Raw genomic sequence first — 21,347 nt, forward strand, 5'->3', positions numbered from 1 at the left:
CACTCATGTTAAATCACGTTTCGGGCAAATGGAATTGCAGTCCAGTAGAACTGTTCTACATGGCGTTTGAAGTAATAAATAATGCCACAAGATGTCATTGCTTCCCAGTACCGTTTGACATGATTACGCCTGAACTCTATCCCAACCAAATAACGACATGGTGCTCAGTTTAATTTCAAGGCACATTTATTTCACCATCCACACCAAAATGTGAACTAGCTAACAAATACTCTAAATCAAACACCAATCTAAATAAGATGGAGACAAGTGGACACACAAGGCCGCAAGTGTCACTCGATGTCAAATGTTTACATCCTTAATTAACATTTGTTGTAAATGACATCAGCTGCCCATTTCTCCAGATCCTATAAACTACAATAAATATTTAAATTAAATTTCAGCAAGCAAGCTATTTGTTCTTGACCCTCACTAGACAGCAGCTGCATTTGCTTTCTCGTCCTAGTACACTGTAAATGCTGCCAAATGCTCCACATTGTAGCGAGTGCTGGTGGTATCTAGTTAGTAATCAAAGACAATGTTTGGTGAAAAGAACATTTGAGGATCAAACCGGGATCAATGCAGTGACACACTTAAAATGTCCAAAGGGTCCAATTAAAACCTCATCTGCATCTGCTTCAAAGCTTGTTTGAACTTTATCTATTTAAACTTTACCTCAATTAAATGTATCTGCCTGATCAGAATTTCATGTTTGTGCTACAGGCAATTTTGTCTTCAAGCTAAACACTCCTAAGTTGGTTTTAGAAGTTCGTATGTGCCTGTGATCATCTGCCAGACATCTCATTTTAAACCACAAGTTTCAACATCATTAAACAACAACAACAAACAGGACCTGGATGAGTGTCTGAAAGTCTGTGCTCTGTCATATATGTAAGGTAGAAAGAAGTCCCAGCTTAAAGGCTTTCATGTAAATCATGGATAACGTAAACATGCAATCTAAGTGTACATCATCCACAAAACAATCCAAGTGAAAGATTCTCAGATGGTTTATGACATCATCAGTGTTGATACTATGTGAACCTCCAAAGTAGAACGCAATCCATTCTGTGGGTCTTAATTGGCTTGTTGCACTAAACGTTAGTGGGGTTTTTTTTCTTCAAAAGCATATAAGATAACTGAGCATTTGTTCAATGGTGAAACTATCATCGCCTTAGAAGCTTATCAACCAGACCGGATAGCACATTAACGTTCACAACTGTCATACAAATACAGCAAGAAACTGACCACTGTAAGAAAAAAATAAATTAAAATGACTCGGCTTTTGAAGACTCCTGGCAGGCACATGATGGAGAAGGCAGAGAGGTGCTGACGCAGGGATACTGACACCATGTGCCATTTGTTTATTCGTGCTCGTCATTAGCCAATGTGGCATTTGCAAAATTCTCATCTAAAATTATTTAGTCAATGTAATTGACAATTTAGTCAAAGAAGGTAGACTACACATTAGACCAGCTAAAAGCTGGTTGGTCTAACTTGTGGAGCGAGTTTATCGGTGAGCTGGAGCCTGTCAGAGCTGATCTGGTCTCCAACAAGGTACACGCAGAGAGACAAACAGACTCACATTCACACTTAGGGTCAATTTAGAGTGGTCACACAAGCATATAAACCCACCCTGAGCCAAGATTTCCACTCAGAATGTTTCAAATGCGAGGTAGAAACTATCCACCCATTCCGCCTTTTTTGAAGCAGCATATTTTTATTCAAACGGATTGTCTGAACTCTAAATTAAACCACTAGTGGGATGTTCGACTTTGGAGGTTCCACTTTGTCTTGGAGTATGACAGAAAAATTTATCACACTCTGTTTGTTGAATTCTAATAATAATAATAATTAAAACAAAATCAGATGACATATTCACGACCAGGTGAACATGGAACATTTTACGCATCGATTGCGATTTCTACGTTTTGAGTGTTTGATGCTTGTTGCTGGGATTGAACTACCCTGTAATACTGATTGAAGAAGAAGGCGTGCGCACCAATGTCCAAACAAGTCATTTACAATGCATGGATATTATTAGTATCATTAATAATCAGCATTCACACAATAAAAATAAATGCAACACAACAGTAGAAACAGGGATTCCCAAAAGAGGCCGTGAAGCCATCATTCAGAAAACAGTCACAAAAAGTCAAGGCACTATAGTTGCTGCATGGTTACTAGCTTGCACAACTCAAACATCCCAGCACATAAACATTCAAAGATCAAATATTTCTTTTTTTACATGCACTGGATGTTCTGGTGGACACTGTTAATCACACCATGTGTATCCCTTAACGATCTACATTTTAAAAAGTCCAAAAAGAGTTTTCTCGGAACCCTGAATTGCGCTTGCATGTCAGAGATGATGTGCGAGGTCATCCGGAGAGGCCGTCGAACTCTTTGAGGTCGACTGGAGGTCACACAGGGGGACGAGGCGGGCTTTCGAAAGAGGCAAAAACGGGTGGCTGGGGGATGGGAGGCAGGGGGGGGTGCTCCTTACACATTTGTCCGACACTTGGGGAGGATGGGTCCTCCTTCAAGCCTTCTCTTTCTTACTGCGGATGGAGAGATGACATGTGAAAAGACAGGAACAACACCAGAAAAAATGGACAGTGAGAGAAAAAGCGAGAGAGAGAGAGAGAGCAGAGGCACCTAAGTGTATGCGATCTTTGCTCTTACAGGGTTCAAAAGCTTCTTTCCAGGTCAAAATTACTTTTCGAGCATGCCCACTACATTCATACAGTGATGCTCGAATCATAGATGCGATAAAACATGGCTTCCCAACCTGCAGTGGGTCTGAGATAATCTCTCGAGGGGTTGTGGGGTTGTTCATTAATTAATTATTCATGCTCACATTTTTTTTAGATTTGTCTCTGAAATGTATGTAATTCTTTTTCAAATTCAAATGTCTTTTTAAGGAGTGCAGGCTAGGAGAAATTTGGGAACTGCTGCTAAAAGCAAACCACTTTCTGTTTCCTCCTATTACAGCAAAGGGGAGAGGAAAATACAGATTTTCGAAACATGTTTTAATACTTTGTCCCAAATCAAGTCATGAAAAGCATCAATAAGAACCCTGTAGTCACATCTCTTCACTCTAAAGTACAGCATGAGTGGTGTGAAAAGAAAGTTGAAATCAAGGAAGAGAAAATAAAGAAATCTGCTCCGAGCCATTGACTTCAAGTTTAAGCAACGATGTGAAGAGAAAAAGAAACAAAGGGAGCTGTGCGGTAAAAAGCCCATTTCTTTTGCTGCCCAAATCTGGTCAATGTTTAGCACCAGTACAAGTGGTCGACGGTGAGAGAAAGCATTGTTCGAGATGACTCGGCATTGTTTGTGTTGTGTTGTATTTAGTGTTTTCATGTTATTAATTTATTGGTTTTAACTGTCACTGTCGACAATGCAGTGTCCAGGCAGGATGCAACGGATTGAAGTTTTTATGACACTATTTTTTTCCAGTTGTCGTTGATCGTTCAATGGCTGTAATTGATCTTTTAGTGCGACCATTCGGATTTTTGTGCATCAAAGATGGGTTTTCGTCCCTTTTGATGGTTCCTCTCTTTCTGTTTTCTAAACTGTAATTGAAAACAAACACAGGAGATGAGGGCACACATTAATGGGGACATCTGAGTACCGTATTTTCCGCACTATAAGGCACTCCGGAGTATCAGGCGCACCTTCAATAAGTGGCCTATTTTAAAACTGTTTTCATATATTAGCGCATAGAACAGAAGCTACAATAGTGGCTGTGGTCATGTTAGCATTCACTAGATGGAGCTACGCAAAAGGAATACAATACAATATAGCTTTATTTATATAGAGCCTTGACAACTGCTGCAGCTGTAACCACGCGCTTTAGAGAACATTTAAAATACTACGTCCAAGAAATCTGAATATTGATCCATAAGTAGCTCCATCAGGATGCAGCATAAAATACAACACCAAGCCCATAAAAATACAGGGTTTATTCCTTGGCACACATCCAAATGGCATTACAAAACAATAAATGAAAGACACAAGTTATGAAGACAATTCAACAAATAGGCACACAAACCTTGTGGGCTCACATCCACAAGGGGCTAAATATCCTTCCAAGTCTTGCTTGTCTCCTTCTTCCTTCGTTCAGTCAGTAGTTAAGGATGGTTTTGGTATTATCCTCGTTTCATAATGGCTGTGCAGAGCTCACAAAGTAGTTGTCTGTTGGAGTGTGTGTTGGCGAATGCACATGTCAATTAGTGTCAGGTAGAACCCTTTTACGTTACGATTGGTTCCTGCTAATAATCACAACTAGAAGGCATAGGGACACTAACAGGGAAACAACTCAATGGGGAATATAAAGAGACTGTAACTCCATATATAAGGCGCATCGGATTATAGAGCGCGCTCTCAGCTTTTGAGGAAATGGAATGCTTTTAGGTGCGCCTTATAGTGCGGAAAATACGGTAATTGTTTCTGATCATTTGCCAGTGGTACTTTGTGATTAGCATCGTCAATTTCCATTTAGTTATTCATTTAATTGTGGATCATGAAACATCCTTCAGTGTAACAATGAAAAAAGTAAGAGATGGGGAAAAAATGGATGGATTTGACTGCTTGATTCATATTCCACAAAGCCAATATTAATCAGAATACCGTGTTTAGAATCGTGGCTTCGCACAGAACATATTGTAAAGAATATTTTCGACTGGACATCCCCTTTCGGACACAGGTTTCAACTTTTGTTCAAAATTAAATGAACATCTTACTGAAGATCATAATTGAGTATTTTTTGATAATAGTTGGGGCCGAAGTAAAGCAACAGGGGACTCGAGGACAGCCGAAAAGAGCTCAAGTGTGAAAGTGCTGAAAAGACCTGAAGAGAATAAACTGAGGCTTTGAAAGCAGGTGGCGGCAGTTCCAGGGTTTTGGAACAAAAGTAGAAGCTAGCGTCAGAAGAAAAAGCAAGAATGAAGGACCACACGTGTTTACTTAGTCTTTGACTTGAACTTTTTCCCAAAGACCCGTTCCAGCTCCGGGACAGACAAAGTGAGAGTAAAGGAACCATCAGACTCTGACCTGACAACCCGGGCTTCAAAACGAGAGGAGGAGGAAAAAGTTACGTCCAGAAATATGAACCTTGTGGTCGCATGTAGAGGCAGCATTGACGATTGCATCATAATCCTGCTGAAGGTTGATGATTCATGTTGACGGCTTAATCAACTTTTTGAATGATATTGTCAACCCTGAAGAGACATTACGGTTTATTATATCACTGCGACCAGTGTTCTGATCATTAAGATCTCTGCGGTGACTGACAAAATCCTATCAAATTCATCATTTACTGAAAGTCCACATGGGCACTGAAGTAACTAGTCCCTCATGCGTTTTAGTTTTTTTTTTTTTGGTGTTGATGTCGTCATTTAAAAAGCTTTTGTTTTGGTTTGCCTCCACTTTCAGGGCGCACTAAGTGTAGCGGGCGATGACATCACTCTGATTCAACTGTTAAGCATCTGATCAAAGTAAAAAGTGGGAAGATTAAGTGCAGATAAAGTGGCAGCTTTGACGAAATGGAACTGCTAACTCTGCCAAATGCACAATTGTACTGAGTCTTTGTATAACCACCGGCGTCACTCAAAACAAGGGCTTATTCGTGAATTTCTGAGTGGTGATGTCGCATTCATGGATCACAACCGCTCCGTTCTGGTGTGAGCCGCAACATTCGGTACACCTGGACAGCCTTTTGACAATAAGCGGTGTGTCACAAAATGTCAAGCATTACTGTACAAGGTTGACAAATCAGGTTTTGTAACGTGCGATCGGGATGACCTTATGTCAAAATATTAAAACACCACTCGCAAAAATAAATGTCAAACTATATCAACCATAATGAAGTACAAAGACTACAAAGTCCTCTGTGTCACCAAAACTGGGCATAGTTACTCCTATCACAAAGGAAGTGTGTTTAGTTCGATACATACGTACTTTGTCGCAGAACACTGTCCAGTCGCTTTGAATTACTGTGGATGGGTATTTTGACTCATTTGGGAAACAATTGTATAAGATCTCATTAGATTAGACACAGGGAATTTTATGGTTGTGGCCATCTACTATACTGATGTGCACGCGTTCCTATGAATGCATTTGTGAATTTCCTACCAAGGTCATTGTTGTTCATCATGGCGTTGGAGCCTCGGAGACGTGGGCCCTGCTGGGTGAAATGGTAGCCGAACTTCAGCAATGTGGTGTTTTTCTCCAACATGCTTGCGATCTCCATCTCCACCTTATTGCCTAATGGCTGGCTCTGAAGATGAAAAGTCGATATCATTTGTTCAAGCAACTGTATGGCATACTTGGATTTAACGAGCAGATTCAAAATAACGGTCAAGGAACACTGCTGGCTTGTAGTAAGTGACGAAAATCATTTTAGTGGTATATACTAGCCAACACACCACCGCTAATGTTAAAGGATAAAAATATACTACAATTCAGGCATGACCAATCAATCCAGGTTTAATGCAGCATAAATCGATTAGTCATGCCTGAACAGTGAGGAAAAAGGAGGACATAATAGAAAAGCAACTGTTGTTCTCATAACGTCTTGGACACACATTAGTGCAGCCCATCATAGCCCACATATCAAAATTAAAATATAAACAATGGAGGGTTATGTTGTCCGGTAAACATTTTTAATTTGCAGCTCAAGATATATTGTGAATTAAGTGTGCCAAATATCCTTTCAGTAACATTTTCCACGATCCGTAAAAGCGGAACCTACGGCCACTGCCGGTAACAAAATATGCGGAATTGGGTACACTTGGTATCTCTTCCTAGATGATTTGAACTTTATTAGCTTTAACCGTTCGGATTTCAAATAAAACCTCAGAAGGCCAGCTAGCTGCCCCACAATACTTTTTGTCCTCCGACTGGTTGGTCAGAGCAAACGTTCCAGCCAAGTTAGACGACCAAAACATGTCTGTTGTGATCTGCACAAATTAATATATTTAAAAATCAGCAAATAGGGTGAGTATCATGTATTTTATTTTCCGTGTTTTTTCTCGATACGTATGTTTGGATAAACATTCAATCCGAACTGCTTTTTTCAATGATGTACAGTACGTGGCACAGTTCTGTTCAGCACCTGATTGTCAATCTTGAGCTCCAGTAATGTGGTGTTGTACTGCAGTGACTCAATGAGGGCGAGGATTCCAGTCCCTGTTATAAAGTTCGACTCAACGTTCAGGCTCTTCAGTGTCGTGTTAACCTTGAGCATCTCCGCCAGGGCCTGACAACAAACAAGAATAATTGTCATTTTGTTCTTTTCTTTGGCAACATACACACCGTACCCTGCCCCTCTAGATTCCAAAAGTCAACATATCGTGCGAGCATCAAAACATGAACCCCGTGACTCTGTTTTTGCTTTTTATAAGGTTTTGTGTGGGTATAGTAACACTTACGCCAAAAGATGGGACAGCCCCCACAAGGGGTGTTAATAAAAGAAGAGCTATACTTTTCAGCGCCGACTTAACCTATTTTTTTCCTTACACTCCCATATGAATGAAATAGGTGAAGCATATAGTATTTCAAAGGGGGAAAAAAAGCAAAATGTTATAAACTTACAAATGCTACAGGGTCATTGCTTCTGGTTCCAACGATACTCAACCTCTCCACCGCCGTGTTCTCTATCAGAGCCTGAGCGTACGCCTTTAAAGTCGGGATGGGAATGTTCTAAAAGAAAAAGAAAAAAAGAAAGCAGCACCACATGGGAACATAACAGCGAACAGATTAGTATCATGAAATAAATGTGTCCTAAAACACTGTCAATGACCACGCAGACACAGAGACACTTTGCTACCTTGATGTTGTTGAGGTTGACCTCCACAAGCTCAGGGTCATTCCTTTTCATCCTTATGAGAGTGTCCTCCACATCAGTGGAATTGGGCTCCTCATCCGGAACTGGTTTGTACTGGGTGGACTGGATCACACCTGCCACACACTTACAGTTACTACACAGTCAGGAAGTCCTGGAACACAATGAGCTGAAATGCCAATAACAGAGACAACAAAGATACGTGAAAGACATTAAAAGCTGAGCTGTGTCACGCAAGCATGTACTTCATTAACAACAATTCCTACTTTTCCTTCCGCCGGGCTTTGGCACCATCTTGTGGCATCTTAGGGCATAAAAAAGAAACGCACGCACGAATATTGCATATGCCGACAACTGAAATCGCTGATTTTTTTTTCGACGAGTAACTGAAGCCAGATTCCAAATGAACAGAGATATATCCAACCATCCATTTTCTAATCCGCTTATCCTCACGAGGGTCACGGGCTGGGCTAGGCTCCAACTATCTTCGGGCCATTTACCGGGTACACCCTGAACTGGTTGCCAGCCAATCGTAGGGCACACATAGACAAACATTCACACTCATGGTCACACCTAGGGACAATTTAGAGCATAGGTGTCAAACTCAGGTCCTGGAGGGCCGCTGTCCTGCGTGTTTTCCAAGTCTCCCTGTTGCAACACACCTGATTCAAATGAACAGGTTCAATGCCAGGCTTGCGCAGAGCTTGCTGATGATCTGTTCATTTGAATCAGGTGTGTTGCAACAGGGAGACTTGGAAAACCTGCAGGACAGCGGCCCTTCAGGGCCTGAGTTTGACACCTATGATTTAGAGCAGGGGTGGGCAAACTTTTTGGCTCGGGGGCCGCATTGACTTTTAAAATTTGACAGAAGGGCCAGGTCAGCACGAGCTATGGTACATTAAAAAAAACAACTGCATTTGTTGACAGTCCATATCAAACATCAACAGAACAAAAGCATGAACGTACTGTATTAATATACTTTTTTAAAATGACAACAGTGTTGTTGATGACCTATTTTAGCCTGTGCATTTCTGCAGATGGGTTGCGATCAGACCAGTAGAAGTAGAGCGATACAGAGGTCCTAGGTGGTCGAAAAGATCCCGCCCCCCCCTCCCTGTGTTCTGCAACTTCAAGTCAATGCGCCACCTGGCGGTGAAATGCCTGTCATTACAAGTCCAATTGAAATGAATGCAATCATTCACATCGAACCTTAATTGTAGACCGACCTTCGGCGGGCCGGATTAAAAAGACCAACGGGCCGGATTCGGCCCGCGGGCCGTAGTTTGCCCGCCTCTGATTTAGAGTGTTCAATTTACCTACCACGCATGTTTTTGGAATGTGGTAAATAACCGGAGTGTAACAATAGAAAACCCACGCAGGCACTGGGAATACATGCAAACTCCACACAGGAAGGCCGGGGCCTGGGATCGAACCCTGCACTTCTGCACTGCGAGGCCGACGTGCGAACCACACAACTACCATGGTGCCTTGAAATATACATCTAAAAAATTGAATTATTGCTGACTAACAAATCACAAACTATCATAATAATTAACAAACAGAGCAGCATGGGAATGGCATCAAAGCAATCACATTTGACAGTAGGTACAGGGATCCAAGCATGTGCATACACAATTATGATCCGTCTTGTATATTATGTCCAGCATGTGCCAAACCAAGCATAGCATTCTGCAATATTCTTGGTCAAAGTAGAGTTTCCCACAATTGTCAAGTTGATGAATGCGTGAAATATAGCAAACTGAGGTGAAAAATGCAACTACAACAGTATAACTGTGGTATTTCAAATAGGATGTAAAATCAGAAAATAAACAAGTTGGAATGTAGTATTTACAGAAAAGCAAATGTGGTGCTCCAGAGGCATCCGCAGTTCTCCTTGAGTGGAAAAAAGTTTACTATGTCCATAGAAAATTCATTATGTATGCCCCCCTCTCTCCAAAAATTTGTTGCCATGAGCTTATTTCATATGCCAGAGATCCAAGCGAATTTGCTTCAACAGTTCTCTAGGACCGAGAGTAATTTAATTGAAAAGAGTTTACATCGTTCAAACTACACATTTTACCCAAATATGTCATTTTGTTTGGCGAAACAGATGAAATCCCGTGTAGGTGTTTGTTACATACTGTTAAGGCCTTGCTTGTTGACTATGGTGCTGCTTGCCAGAGCTTCATAATATTGCTGATTACTCATCAGGGTGTGCATGCCCAGGATGGCTGTGAAAGGAAAGGGCCATAGACAAAATGGAGGTCATCAACGCATAGCGAGCAGGTACAAAATGTGTTTCGGCTGCTCATCTGACCACCATGCAAAAAGAGGATGGAAAGAGACAGATATTGTATAAGAGGCATGCATAGTTACAAGTGAGTCACATGGATGGGCTGGTACTGTATTTTTTATCATTTACACGACAAACAGTATGACACAACCCATGCTGATCTTAACCTCGAGCAGTTGGTTGATATATAATGTGAAGTCAAATAATAATAATAATAATCATACGTGAATGGGTAGATTGGCCAACTAAGTTTTGTCCAAGCTGCTTTGAATAAGAAAAATGTGGTGAGATATCTAAAATAAATGTGTATTAAGCGTCATTTCCAGCTACATTTCTAGGAACGACTTGGAACCGAAATCATTTCTGTGCACCATTGTATAATACCACTGAGCTACAATTTAATGTCACGGGGACTGTAAAAATGTTGGTTACATTATGAAGTACAGTAATCCCTCGTTTATCGCGGTTAACGGGGATCAAAACCACCCGCGATAAACGAAAATCCGCGAAGTAGTGTCCAATTAACATAAACGGGTAAAAAAAAAAGAGGTTTTTTTTAAGTCCGCAAACGGTCCGCGAGAAGCTGCAAAACAACAGCGAGTCACATAGAGCAACATATACAGTACTGTACTCCATGTATACTGTATGTTTAAAAAAAAAACCTTTTTTTTTTAATATGTTTGAAAAAATCCGCGATGCACTGAACCCGCGATAAACGAACCGCAAAGTAGCGAGGGATCACTGTAATATGATAGGCACAAGCATGTCGAAAAACCTGATTCAAACTGATGGGGACGTTGGCAGTAAAACAAATACTGGCAACATGGATTGTCACTTGCATAGTGCCTTTCTACCTCAGGTACTCAAAGCACTTCGCGCTGTTACCTCATTCACCTATTGATGACGCAGAATCAGGAGCAACTGAGGGGTTCAGTATCTTGCTCGAGGGCACTTAGACATGACTGCAATGGCCGGGGATCAAACCACCAACCTCTGGGTTGGGAAACTACCACTCTACCGCCAACCTCTGGGTTGGAAAACGAGCACGCTACCACTGAGCCACGCCACCCCAATAAACTTCCATTGTCGTAAATAGCATGCGTTCATTGAGGTTAGCGGGCATGTAAATCAATCACAGTAGTCTGCGCAGAGCCTGAGCAGCATCTCTGTTCGTTTCATGCCAACACATGCGCCCAAACTGCAGATACCCTGTATGGTGCCCAGCTAACAGTGATCCAGCAGAGGTGGAGGAAGTGAGGGGGTGATGAAGAGGAAGGGTGGTGGGGTGATGGAGGGAACACTAAGGGGGGGGAAGCAAAGGAGTTAGCTTGAAGACAAGATGAAGATCCAAGGATGGGGGGGTCGGGTTGAGGTTTACACTGATTAGTGAAACAACTTGAATTCAATAGCATTTGGAAAACTGGCGTTTAATGAGAGGTGTGAGGGAAAACAAATACAGTGTGCGAGAATATATCCAGTCTACGGCGCCATTGTGTTGACGGGAAGTAAAGGAAACTTGTTACCTGCAATATCACAAAGTTCAGCATCAGTAGCGCTGGCGAGCGCTTCTTCGAGCTCAGGCTCCAAGGTCACATTCTCCATAATGGGGTCCACCATCTTTTTCGGCACAAAGGCCTTCCCTACAAAATGAAAGCATGTTTATACATCCACCACTTACCCTCATTTTGCACCTATGGACATTACAGTTTTGACGATTTAACCTCAATTGCATATGATTGGAATGTGAGAGGAAGTGCGCGGCAACCACAATTTTAGAATCGCCACATGAGGATGAACAATGACGGTGACCATTGAGGAATTTATGTCAGAGGTTATACTACATCTCCTAAAGTTGTACTTGTGAATGGTCATTTTTCTACATGTGCCTTGTGATTGACAAGTGACCAGTCCGGGGTGCACTCGAATGTTTCACAGCTTGTCAGTTGTGTTTACCTCAAGTGAATGCATGAAGAGGCCAAGTGTTAATATTAACTCTGATGTAAAACAAGAAAAATATGAACCTGACTGTGTCTTGGCCTCACGGACTGAAAAGCCGTCCATCAAATACTCAGCACAGACTCCGACTATTAAAAATATCCATGATGTATGAGCAGCTCTTATATCAGAGCCGAGCCTTGTGAGCTTCCTTCCACATGATCTGACTTCATGTTGTTGACACTTAGTAAGTGTAAAGACATTTGTGCGCGCGGGTGTGCGTTCGCAACCCGCTCCGTCTAACGTCACACTCGGCTCTGTCGCGCGTACAGCCTCTGTCACCTCATGTTTGGACTGCCTTGTAAACACTGGCAGCCGAAAAACAATTTAGATGGTTTCATAGACTTCAGTGGTGCAAAAAGGTGGATGGATGGATGAACAGAAAGGAGGAGGCACTCGGTAAGTCCAAGGCCTTCGCAACAGCCCACGGACTTGATGGGGTTTTTTTTTGCTTGTTGGAGATGTTTACAAATCTAATAATTTTTTTTGTAGACAGTGTCACAGAAACCTCATGGTGAGGCTGACTTTCTAGAGTTTTGTGTGGCACCTCTCTACTACGCATTACCCTTCTAATCATGGACCCTTTGCGAGATGGGCTTTTGATTTCAGACACAGTCAGAGACATTGCGTTTAGTACGTGAGGAATTAACCCAAAAATCGATGACAATGTTGCAGGCTTACCTCTCTTTTCCCCAGTGAAGGGCACCAGGTCTTCCCTGTCTGGATGCTCTTTGGCTTGTTTCTCCAGGTGAGCCAGCAGGTCATCTCTCTGGAACGTTCCCGTGGGCGCTTTCTTCGTCTGGTCTTTCTGACGCATCCCGGCAGGCAACAGTGCATTCTAGTCAACGATGGAATGTACATCATTCAAAACATTGGTACCCTCCATTGGGAAGTGGGGCCATATTTATTTTTGAGTCCATTTGGTTATAACACGACATTCTTTATTCTTTACGGGTGATCAAGTTTATTACTGTCTAGATTCATCTGATTGCTTGAACAGTGTTTACACTTGAGAGCTGTAAGTGATTTGACACACTTGTGATTATATTAGACGATTGATACATTTTTGGATTGAAAAGGATTTAAAAATTCTAACCTGGTACCAGTCGATCCTACATCACTACAGTACCGTACACTACACAACTGGATGCCATAACTGGAGATTGAAATGCAGTGCAAGAATATCATGAGAATTTGCCCTTGAAAGCGCTGTTCGTTTGATTGACACGACACTGTATATGAGAGTTATTAATCTACTCTAAAAGTGCAGTGTGTTATCTGCATCGGTGTACAAGTACACTGTATCAAAATGAGCGATGGCTCCCATATCTTACTTTCCACACATGAGAGGCAAGAAGCAAAAAAAAAAAAAAAAAAAACAACGCAGGGAATATCATAAAAACATCTCAACAATAATAAATCTATTGGGAAAAAAGAGTCTCTTTTCTCAATCGAAACACAAGCTTTATTATTTCTGGAACGATCTTTTTGTCTTGAATTGGATTACGCTAGGGGTTACCTAATGTCCTGTACGGTGATTTTATTCAGTATACTCGCACACAAGGGCAGGCTGAGAAATTTCCCACAGCTTTGCTGCGCCCCACGTTATTTTTAACCTAAAGACCCATTTAAAATCAAGCTCTTACAAGCTCTGCTTATAGCCTCATATCTTATCTTTTGCTCTCAACGCACCGTGGCCTCACTCGCTCTCTTCTCATGACTCATCCAGCCTTTTCAAAGCTGCCGTCGGCCTCCCTCTGTACTTACTCAAAAGCACAAAGATGACAATAGTGAACAAAATCACCGGGGCTTCAAAATATATTCTGCACAGCATACGGCAGCATTGAGAGGAAAGGTGACTCCTCCAGGCTTCTCATCTCACAGTTACATCACAGAGAGCACGTCTCTTACATTCAGCTCCGCTCCACTGTGTTATTTTTAACAGTGAGAGACTCAGTTGTGCTCTCTTCCCCAGTCCGACTGCGACTTCCTTCTCCGTTTTCACTTTAACATGGCACCGCAGTACCTCATCTGGTAAGCATGCACACAGGAGCCACTGGTCGGAGGGACTCAGGATTGAGTGGCACTTGCTCTTCTTAGCTGACCCCAAAACTCATTCGCAAGACTCAGAGGCTGTCATCAAAAATTCCCACACACCCAATATCTTGAAAATCTTCCCAGAAGATTGAAGCTATTGTGTTATGACCAACTGTACATGTTCGTCTATATACTTCCTACACCACAGGTGTCAAACCCGAGGCCCGGGGGCCAGATCTGGCCTGCCATGTCATTTTATATGGCCCTCGAAAGCAGCTCAAACATGTCAACTTCCATGATCCTTTCTTAAATGTATACCAAATTTTAAATTGTCATGTGGAATAAATAAGAGATATATTCTAAGCATTTTCTTGTTTTGCCAAAACCCTCATGATAGTAACTTAAACAATAGTTGAATCAACAATAATTCTTGACTTCTTTACACGGTTTCAGTCATAACGGCCCTCCAAGTGAAACGGTAAATAAAATGTAGCCCGCGCCAAAAATGAGTTTGATACCCCTGTCCGACACTTACAGGTATTATTTATACTTGGTGCAATACAAGGCGTGCATTCAACATTAAATAATTTTCGAAGACAAAAACTAGTGCGGCCAGTCAAACGTCTCAAATGTTGTAGTAGACTTTGGCTCAAGTAGCAATCCATCATCATGCAAGATGTCATCAAATCATCTGCTCAGTGAACGCATTTATTTTGTTTTTATTTATTTTTGGTGTGGAGCATTCTTAACGGTCAGTAAAAGGTTGATGATGTCCACAGTTTAACTTTAGATTATTTCCTCAGCATGAAAACCCTGAAGTCAATTTATTAATTTTATCAAAAATCGGGTTAAAATTCAAGCAAATAGATAGCGCGGCTTTTTGAAGAGAGAGCTTTTCACCATTGTGCAAACTCATGAGTTAAAAACAAAAAAACAAACAAATGAATAACAGATCCAGGCTGCACTCATAAGACATTATAGACAATTGTTAGATCGCATTATCCAGTATATTTGCCTGTAGAGTTGGTCGAACTCTAAAATAACTTGGCAATGTCTTTCAGGAATAGACGTAGGAGATCTGCTGGGAAGGCTGCAGTGCTTTTCAGAGTAAAAGGGCACTTTACTGTTCTGTAATGGGCTCTGCTCGTAAAGAGGCGGCCAAAAAAAAAAAAGTACGCGCGCACACTCTGACTCTCTACGTTTGCGTCAGAAAGTCCCTCTGGGCCAGACAGTGCTGGCATGGGTCTTGTGTGACACACAAACGCGCGCACATGCACGACGAATGAGAGCCTCACAGTCAGCCACCTCTTACCCGCTTTTGGGATTGAGGAGACGATCACAGCTGCTGTTACCTCTTTGACTCATGATGTATCACGGAGTGCATGACATAAAGTATGTAAATTTCCCCAGTGTGGGACAAATAAAAGGATATCTTATCTTATCTTATCTTATGCCACAAGCTGCATTGAACCCACCAAAGATTGCAACTTGGACGTCGGACATGTATCAGTTGTACCGCACATTCACGTTGATTTGGAGTCTTTAGTGAAGCGAATTTGCAGGTTTATGGAATGTGGGAGAAGGAGGCTGGAGTACCAGGAGAAAACCCACGTGTACGCTCAGAACTGTGAGGCAGGCATGCAAACCACCGGTGCAATTTGCTCCCCTCCTTTCTAGTTCAATGGAAGCAATTTGTGCAGCACCACTGACATCATGAGTGAAGTCGGCCAGTGGTCAAAAGCGCTGCAGTGCACTGTGTTGGTCTTGCTGAATAATAACATATATATTATAAATCTTAGTTTAGACTATTTCAATTGTTTGGGTTGCAAGTGTATGCATTACTTTCTTGCTTATTTGTGGGCAAGAGCAAAAAAATCTGTGGTGATAATTCATGATACATCTGAACATGTTTTTTGTTTCAACTAAAAGTTCCTGTCAAACATTGCAGTAAATTTGTGATGTATTGCAGTGAACCCGCTATCTCATGCATCATTTTTTACAGCCTCAGTATTTTTATCCAGTCTTCTATTTATGTTTTTTTGCAGGGGATTGGGGAAAGTGTGGTCCTCGAGAGGCCCTATCTAGCCTGTTTTACGTGTACAAGATCACTGATTCAAATGATCAGGATGGCATCAGGCTGCTGAAAAGCTTGCTGATGAGCTGATCATTTGACTCGGGTGTTTTCAGAGGAGGGAAACATGTAAAACAGGCTGGATAGCGGCTCTCGAGGACGGGACTTGGGCACCCCTGGTTTCTCGCAAACAGGCGAGTCCATATTTAGAGGTCGGCACAATGCACATTCATCGTGGTACCGCGTTGCGCCTCAACACGTCAGGCATCTGTGAGGTCAACTGGAAGAGATGTAGCAAGTAATTTAGCGAAAGTAAAGTGCCATATTTATTTTACCATAATATCCACTGAGCAGAGAAAATATTTGACTGCATGCTTAGTTGTGGCTTTTTCAAGGGTTAGAATGACTGGAAAATGATACTAAATTCTGTTCGCCTGTGTAGGGTTTTGAATTATACATTTTTGATTGAGTATTTATAAAAACTCGCTTCAAAGCACATTTTTACTCTGCGGCTTTTGAGACTCGTCATTTATTCATTGGATTAATTGTCGTTTGGATGAACTGTCTTTGTTTTTGCACGTCAAATTTTTACTCCATGTACAACTCTTTCTATTTAGCGAAGGTTGTTTCAAAACTGCTCTACAATTACAGTTAGGTTGACTCGAACATCATCTAAGAAGGTTTGATATCGTCATCAACATACCTGTGAATAGTTGTGTAGGTTAGATGACGGTTTTGGGTGAACATTTTGTTGTTTAACCCTTTCAGGGATAGCGGTTACTACAGTGGACAGCTTGTCATGTTATCAAGTTACAGGGTGCGTGAAAGATGCAAGGTTTAGTTTTCGTTTGTTTTGTGTTAGGTGTGACAGTGAGCGGAACGAGGGTGAAAAGGGTGTCTTCATAGTGTACGTGTAAAATCATTTCAAAGTTGTTGTTTTTTTTCCCCCTGCTGCCACACTAAACAAGGGTTCACTGTACTTTTGTCTGTTCGATTGAATTACAACACATGCTTATGGGGGTTTGAGGGCTGCCGTATTGCCTCTATTAATCCCCAGCACGCCGCTGAGCACATCTCACTAACAATATAACTAATGGGCCCACGGGCGGCACACGACAACATCTTAAACACTATGAGCAATCACAGTAACAGAGCTGTAGGTGACGCTAATATGTTAAGTCAGCGTGCTCCACAGCATTCCGGCCCCGCGTGACTCCATAACTCTGCGGTGACACCAGCGGCGCGCTGGCGGAAAGTAAACTCACGTCGGGGTCCAGCTCCTCCAGTTCATCTTCTAACCGTCGCAGCTCCTCCTCGGAGAGGTTCATGAGCAGCTCGTCCTCGTCGATGTCTCTGTACTTCTCCATCTCCTTTCTCAGCACCGACATGATGCCACACTTCTGCGAAAATGAACACCGATGTCACATTGACATTCACCTGGGCCATTTCATTAAACCTCTTGCTGCTTCAGTCCAGAAATGTGTTGTTCTTTCTTTCCAATGTATCTTTTACATTTGCTACAGAGCAGTAATTCAATGGCAAATTTGTTGTGACATTTGGAGAATGTGCCTGACTTGTGGGTATGACAGTGGCAATTTTGTCAGCGTTCTTTGCGGAGCATCGTTTGCTTCACAAATCCCAACTCACAACAAGTGGCAAACGTGAGAAGACACTGGACAAATGGACCGATGGATAGGTGGATGGTGCCTCTTAGGTTTTCTTCTTCGAAAAAAACAAAAGCCTCTGAATTGTTTTATTTCCCAAAACAATGAATGGGAATCCAAAACACACTTCAAAAGTTGTGGGAAAGTTTAACATTTTGAGCGTGGACAATGCAGTTTTACAGATTTATATATTTTAATCTTAAAGTTGATTAGTCAGTAATGTCTGATTTAGAGTGCAGAAGAATGAAGAAAAGGGAGCCGAGGGAGGGGCGCTGTTATCTTACCTCAGTAAAGGCCTTCGAATGAGAAATACAAATGCCAGATGAGCAGCTGGGCCAACTCCACATCCGTTGTGAAGGCTGAAGATAATAGCTATGGATGGAAACAAACCATTTGGAATCAAAGTGCACTGAGTTTATGACTCAGAAGTCATGCAGTATGTGAAATGAACTAATCGTTACCTTTTGCAGCAAGTCGAAACAATATCGACCTACAGAGAGGCAAAAAGAGTACAAAGAGTTTAGGATTTGCTGTCAAGGTCGTTCTGTTCTTTCATTTTACCAGTGTTTGGGTTACATGTTGGATCTAATCAGCTCTCTCCGTCAAAACACATTTTGAAATTTCAATCACTAACAGGCTGCTGAGTTTACATGAACAAGAAGCTGATAAGGAGACTCATATTTGTCGGCATTAGTCATTTTGCATCGGCAGAAGGGCATAAAAATATAGTGATCATGTTTATAATGACTTTCAAGTCTCTCTCCAAACAGACGACACCATAAATAATGGGGCGGGGGGTTCCCCTCTCATAGCATATTCTGTTGCTAACCTATCAGCAGTACGGTAAATCGTTTGGTTTTATTTTTTATTTTTTGTCTTTTCTTCTCTGGACTGCTTGCTGTGGGTGGCCTCAGCGTTTCACACCAATGAATATGTTGGTAAGGACTCTCTAGATCAGTGATTCTCAACTTGTGTGTCGGAACCCAAAAGTGGGTCACAGAGCAATTTCCGGTGGGTCGAGGACAGTTAGTAAACATTTGCAGGGGTTCCTCAGATCACGACGGTACAGACGAATGACATTTCATTTTTACTGATGTCCATGCTAACATTTCTTATCATCAACAGTTCCTTCAGTTCCTACAGAAAGGCACTTTGAACATATACTCGAAGCATGCGTACCTTACTTAAAATATGACACATACTGTATGTTCTTTTCAAACAGCATGATTCCTTCATTGTTCTTAACATCTATTAAAGTGGGTCGAGGCTAAGCTCCGATGAGAAAATGCGGGTCCCCACGTGACAAGAGTTGAGAAGCAAAGCTCTAGATAACAGGAGTAAAAATAACTTCATTGAGGCCAATATCTAATGTCCAAACCTAATCTGACCAAAAAAATTATAAACATGCTCGATAACGCCGCACTGAATAGGTTCTATTTGATTATGACTGTAGATCATGCTGAAAGGTGGGAAGGTTGTTTTACTCAGCTTTCTCGAAGCACCATCCATGATGAGACAAGTTTTGAAAAGCAAAGATGAAGAATGGGGCTGAAATCCAAATAATGCTATGGAAGAAGCTGACCTGCTCTGCAGATAGCAAACAGAGCCGGTCCTGTATCTACGCAACTTTCCCAAAGTTTCTGCTTAGTTGGGATGACACTGGGGGGAACAGGACATAACAGCTAAAGCTGAAATTGCGAAAAATAGTCATCCAAAGACTTTTGCGTTGAAACTGGGCCGCGTCGACAATGCAACAACAAATACGCTATGATGCAAATAGGGGTACAATACACAAATTCACTTTCTCATGGACAAATTGAAGAATCGGTCATCAGCCATAGATACCACTGATGATCGGTAAAACGATCTACAGTATGTTCTGTCAGTGTTGTGGTGTGCATTCGTGTTATTGCACAGTGTAAAAAGATTTCATGTTTAAAAATAAACCTCATGTTTATAAACTACAAAACATTGGCCTGTAAAGATATCATATGAGAAGCCAAAAACTCTTTGCAGTTAATAAATCAATGAATAAAAACAGAGCGAGCAGCAGGACTTGTTGTAAAACTGCTCAGCAGACGAATCCTGCTCAGTGTCTTCAGAGTGTCACAGCACATGACGTCAGCATCATTAAAAACATCAGCCTCACGCGCGGGTACCGTATATGTGAGCAGATGGGGAACATTTTGTTGTTGATGTTGAAGTTTTGTGCATTTCATCGCTACCATGGAACATTTCAAGGGCGCACATTCTATCTTCTGTATTTAAAGAATGATAAAGGACATCACAATGGGCACATTTCACATTAAAACACATTTGCTAGTCATAGAAACGCAATATTTTCAGGATCAAATATCGTTAAGGCAAAATAGGTTTCTGCAATATCGGAAATGGTCTGACTGCTCAGTCGTGTATGAGTACTACACTAGCATAACATGAACACTACAGCGTCATTATGCAAGTTGTGACGGGTGAGTAATTTTACTTTATTCTAGCTTTATTATACAGCAGTTAACTTCTTTTTGTACTGACTTGTAGAAAAGATGGTAAAAATATAAATAGTGTATATTATTTTGAAAATCACTTTTTATGATTTTGTGTTAGAGATAACCTTTTAATAGGAAAATTGTGAAACTTTCTCTAATTTTAACAATACTTTTTGCATGTGCACAGATGAATCACAACAGATGAATCCAAAGGGAGACGAAAAGTCCGACCTTGCATGTCGCAAAGGTCATACATCTCTAGAATGTTGTGCAGACACGATTATGTAGGCCAACATGCCATCAGACAACTGTTGCATCTCACAGCACTTGTTGACTGATCCTAATTATGCAAGGCGTTTATACTGGTCGACTCAACACTTGAGTAAGAACAACTCTAGTGTGTTTTTGTAGGTGCATTGATTTGGTAGGGTGTAGTGGGAGACAAAATGAGGATTGGCGCAGTCTATTAAGCCAAAGTAAGATTGTCAGACGTCAGTCACAATTTCGTCTTGACGAGGGGCCCCCAAAGACACGATTTCAAATTGAAGAGAACCACAGATTGCAATGTGTATTAATTTACACAGTTCATTAGCCTCTGTCCTAACTTTACTCAAGTGAAGTCTTCCACAAGCATCACTCTTATTTTGCATGTATTTACGTACCTCCAGCAGCGCTATTTATAGCCGGACCGTCCGGCTGGGTGACAGCAGCACCGAATACTTTGACCAGATATGGTTCCCTCAGAGCGGCGTGGACAGGCGATGCGGGCTGCCCCTCAACGGCTACACGAAGCGGGGATGGAACGCAAGTCCCGTCGACGCGACACCGTCCATGCTCCGCGGTCACGAACACCGAGAATTGGTGCAGAATGGAGCGGACTCAGAAAGTTGCCTCCCTCGACATTAGGTTCCAATTGGGCGTTTGAGGAGGCTCTAGTCGAAGTCATCTCCCGCAAAGG

The 21,347-nt window shown here is 41.8% G+C and overlaps 1 protein-coding gene across 2 annotated transcripts; it reads right to left on the reverse strand.

Moving 5' to 3' along the window:
* Positions 1-168: 168 nt before the first annotated feature.
* Positions 169-21,344, reverse strand: tmod1 (tropomodulin 1). Of its 2 annotated transcripts, XM_086120459.1 has the most exons (13): positions 21,052-21,344; positions 18,365-18,393; positions 18,188-18,275; positions 17,505-17,639; positions 12,813-12,969; positions 11,660-11,776; positions 9,985-10,074; positions 7,829-7,959; positions 7,594-7,701; positions 7,115-7,258; positions 6,133-6,277; positions 4,966-5,065; positions 169-2,555 (listed from the first exon to the last, which is right to left on the reverse strand). In XM_086120459.1, exons 3-13 carry the CDS (start codon positions 18,248-18,250, stop codon positions 2,537-2,539), a joined length of 1,209 nt encoding a protein of 402 aa, XP_085976585.1. In that variant the 5' UTR covers positions 18,251-18,275; positions 18,365-18,393; positions 21,052-21,344; the 3' UTR covers positions 169-2,536. The 2 variants fall into 2 exon arrangements, with proteins under 2 accessions (XP_085976585.1, XP_085976586.1); XM_086120460.1 differs by lacking the exon at positions 4,966-5,065 and having other exon boundaries at positions 21,052-21,343.
* Between the last annotated feature and the right edge of the window lie 3 nt (positions 21,345-21,347).

Source organism: Hippocampus guttulatus, chromosome 9 (assembly GCF_054856545.1).
Source record: "Hippocampus guttulatus isolate MCC_2025c chromosome 9, RoL_Hgut_1.0, whole genome shotgun sequence".
Classification (NCBI taxonomy): Eukaryota; Metazoa; Chordata; class Actinopteri; order Syngnathiformes; family Syngnathidae; genus Hippocampus; species Hippocampus guttulatus.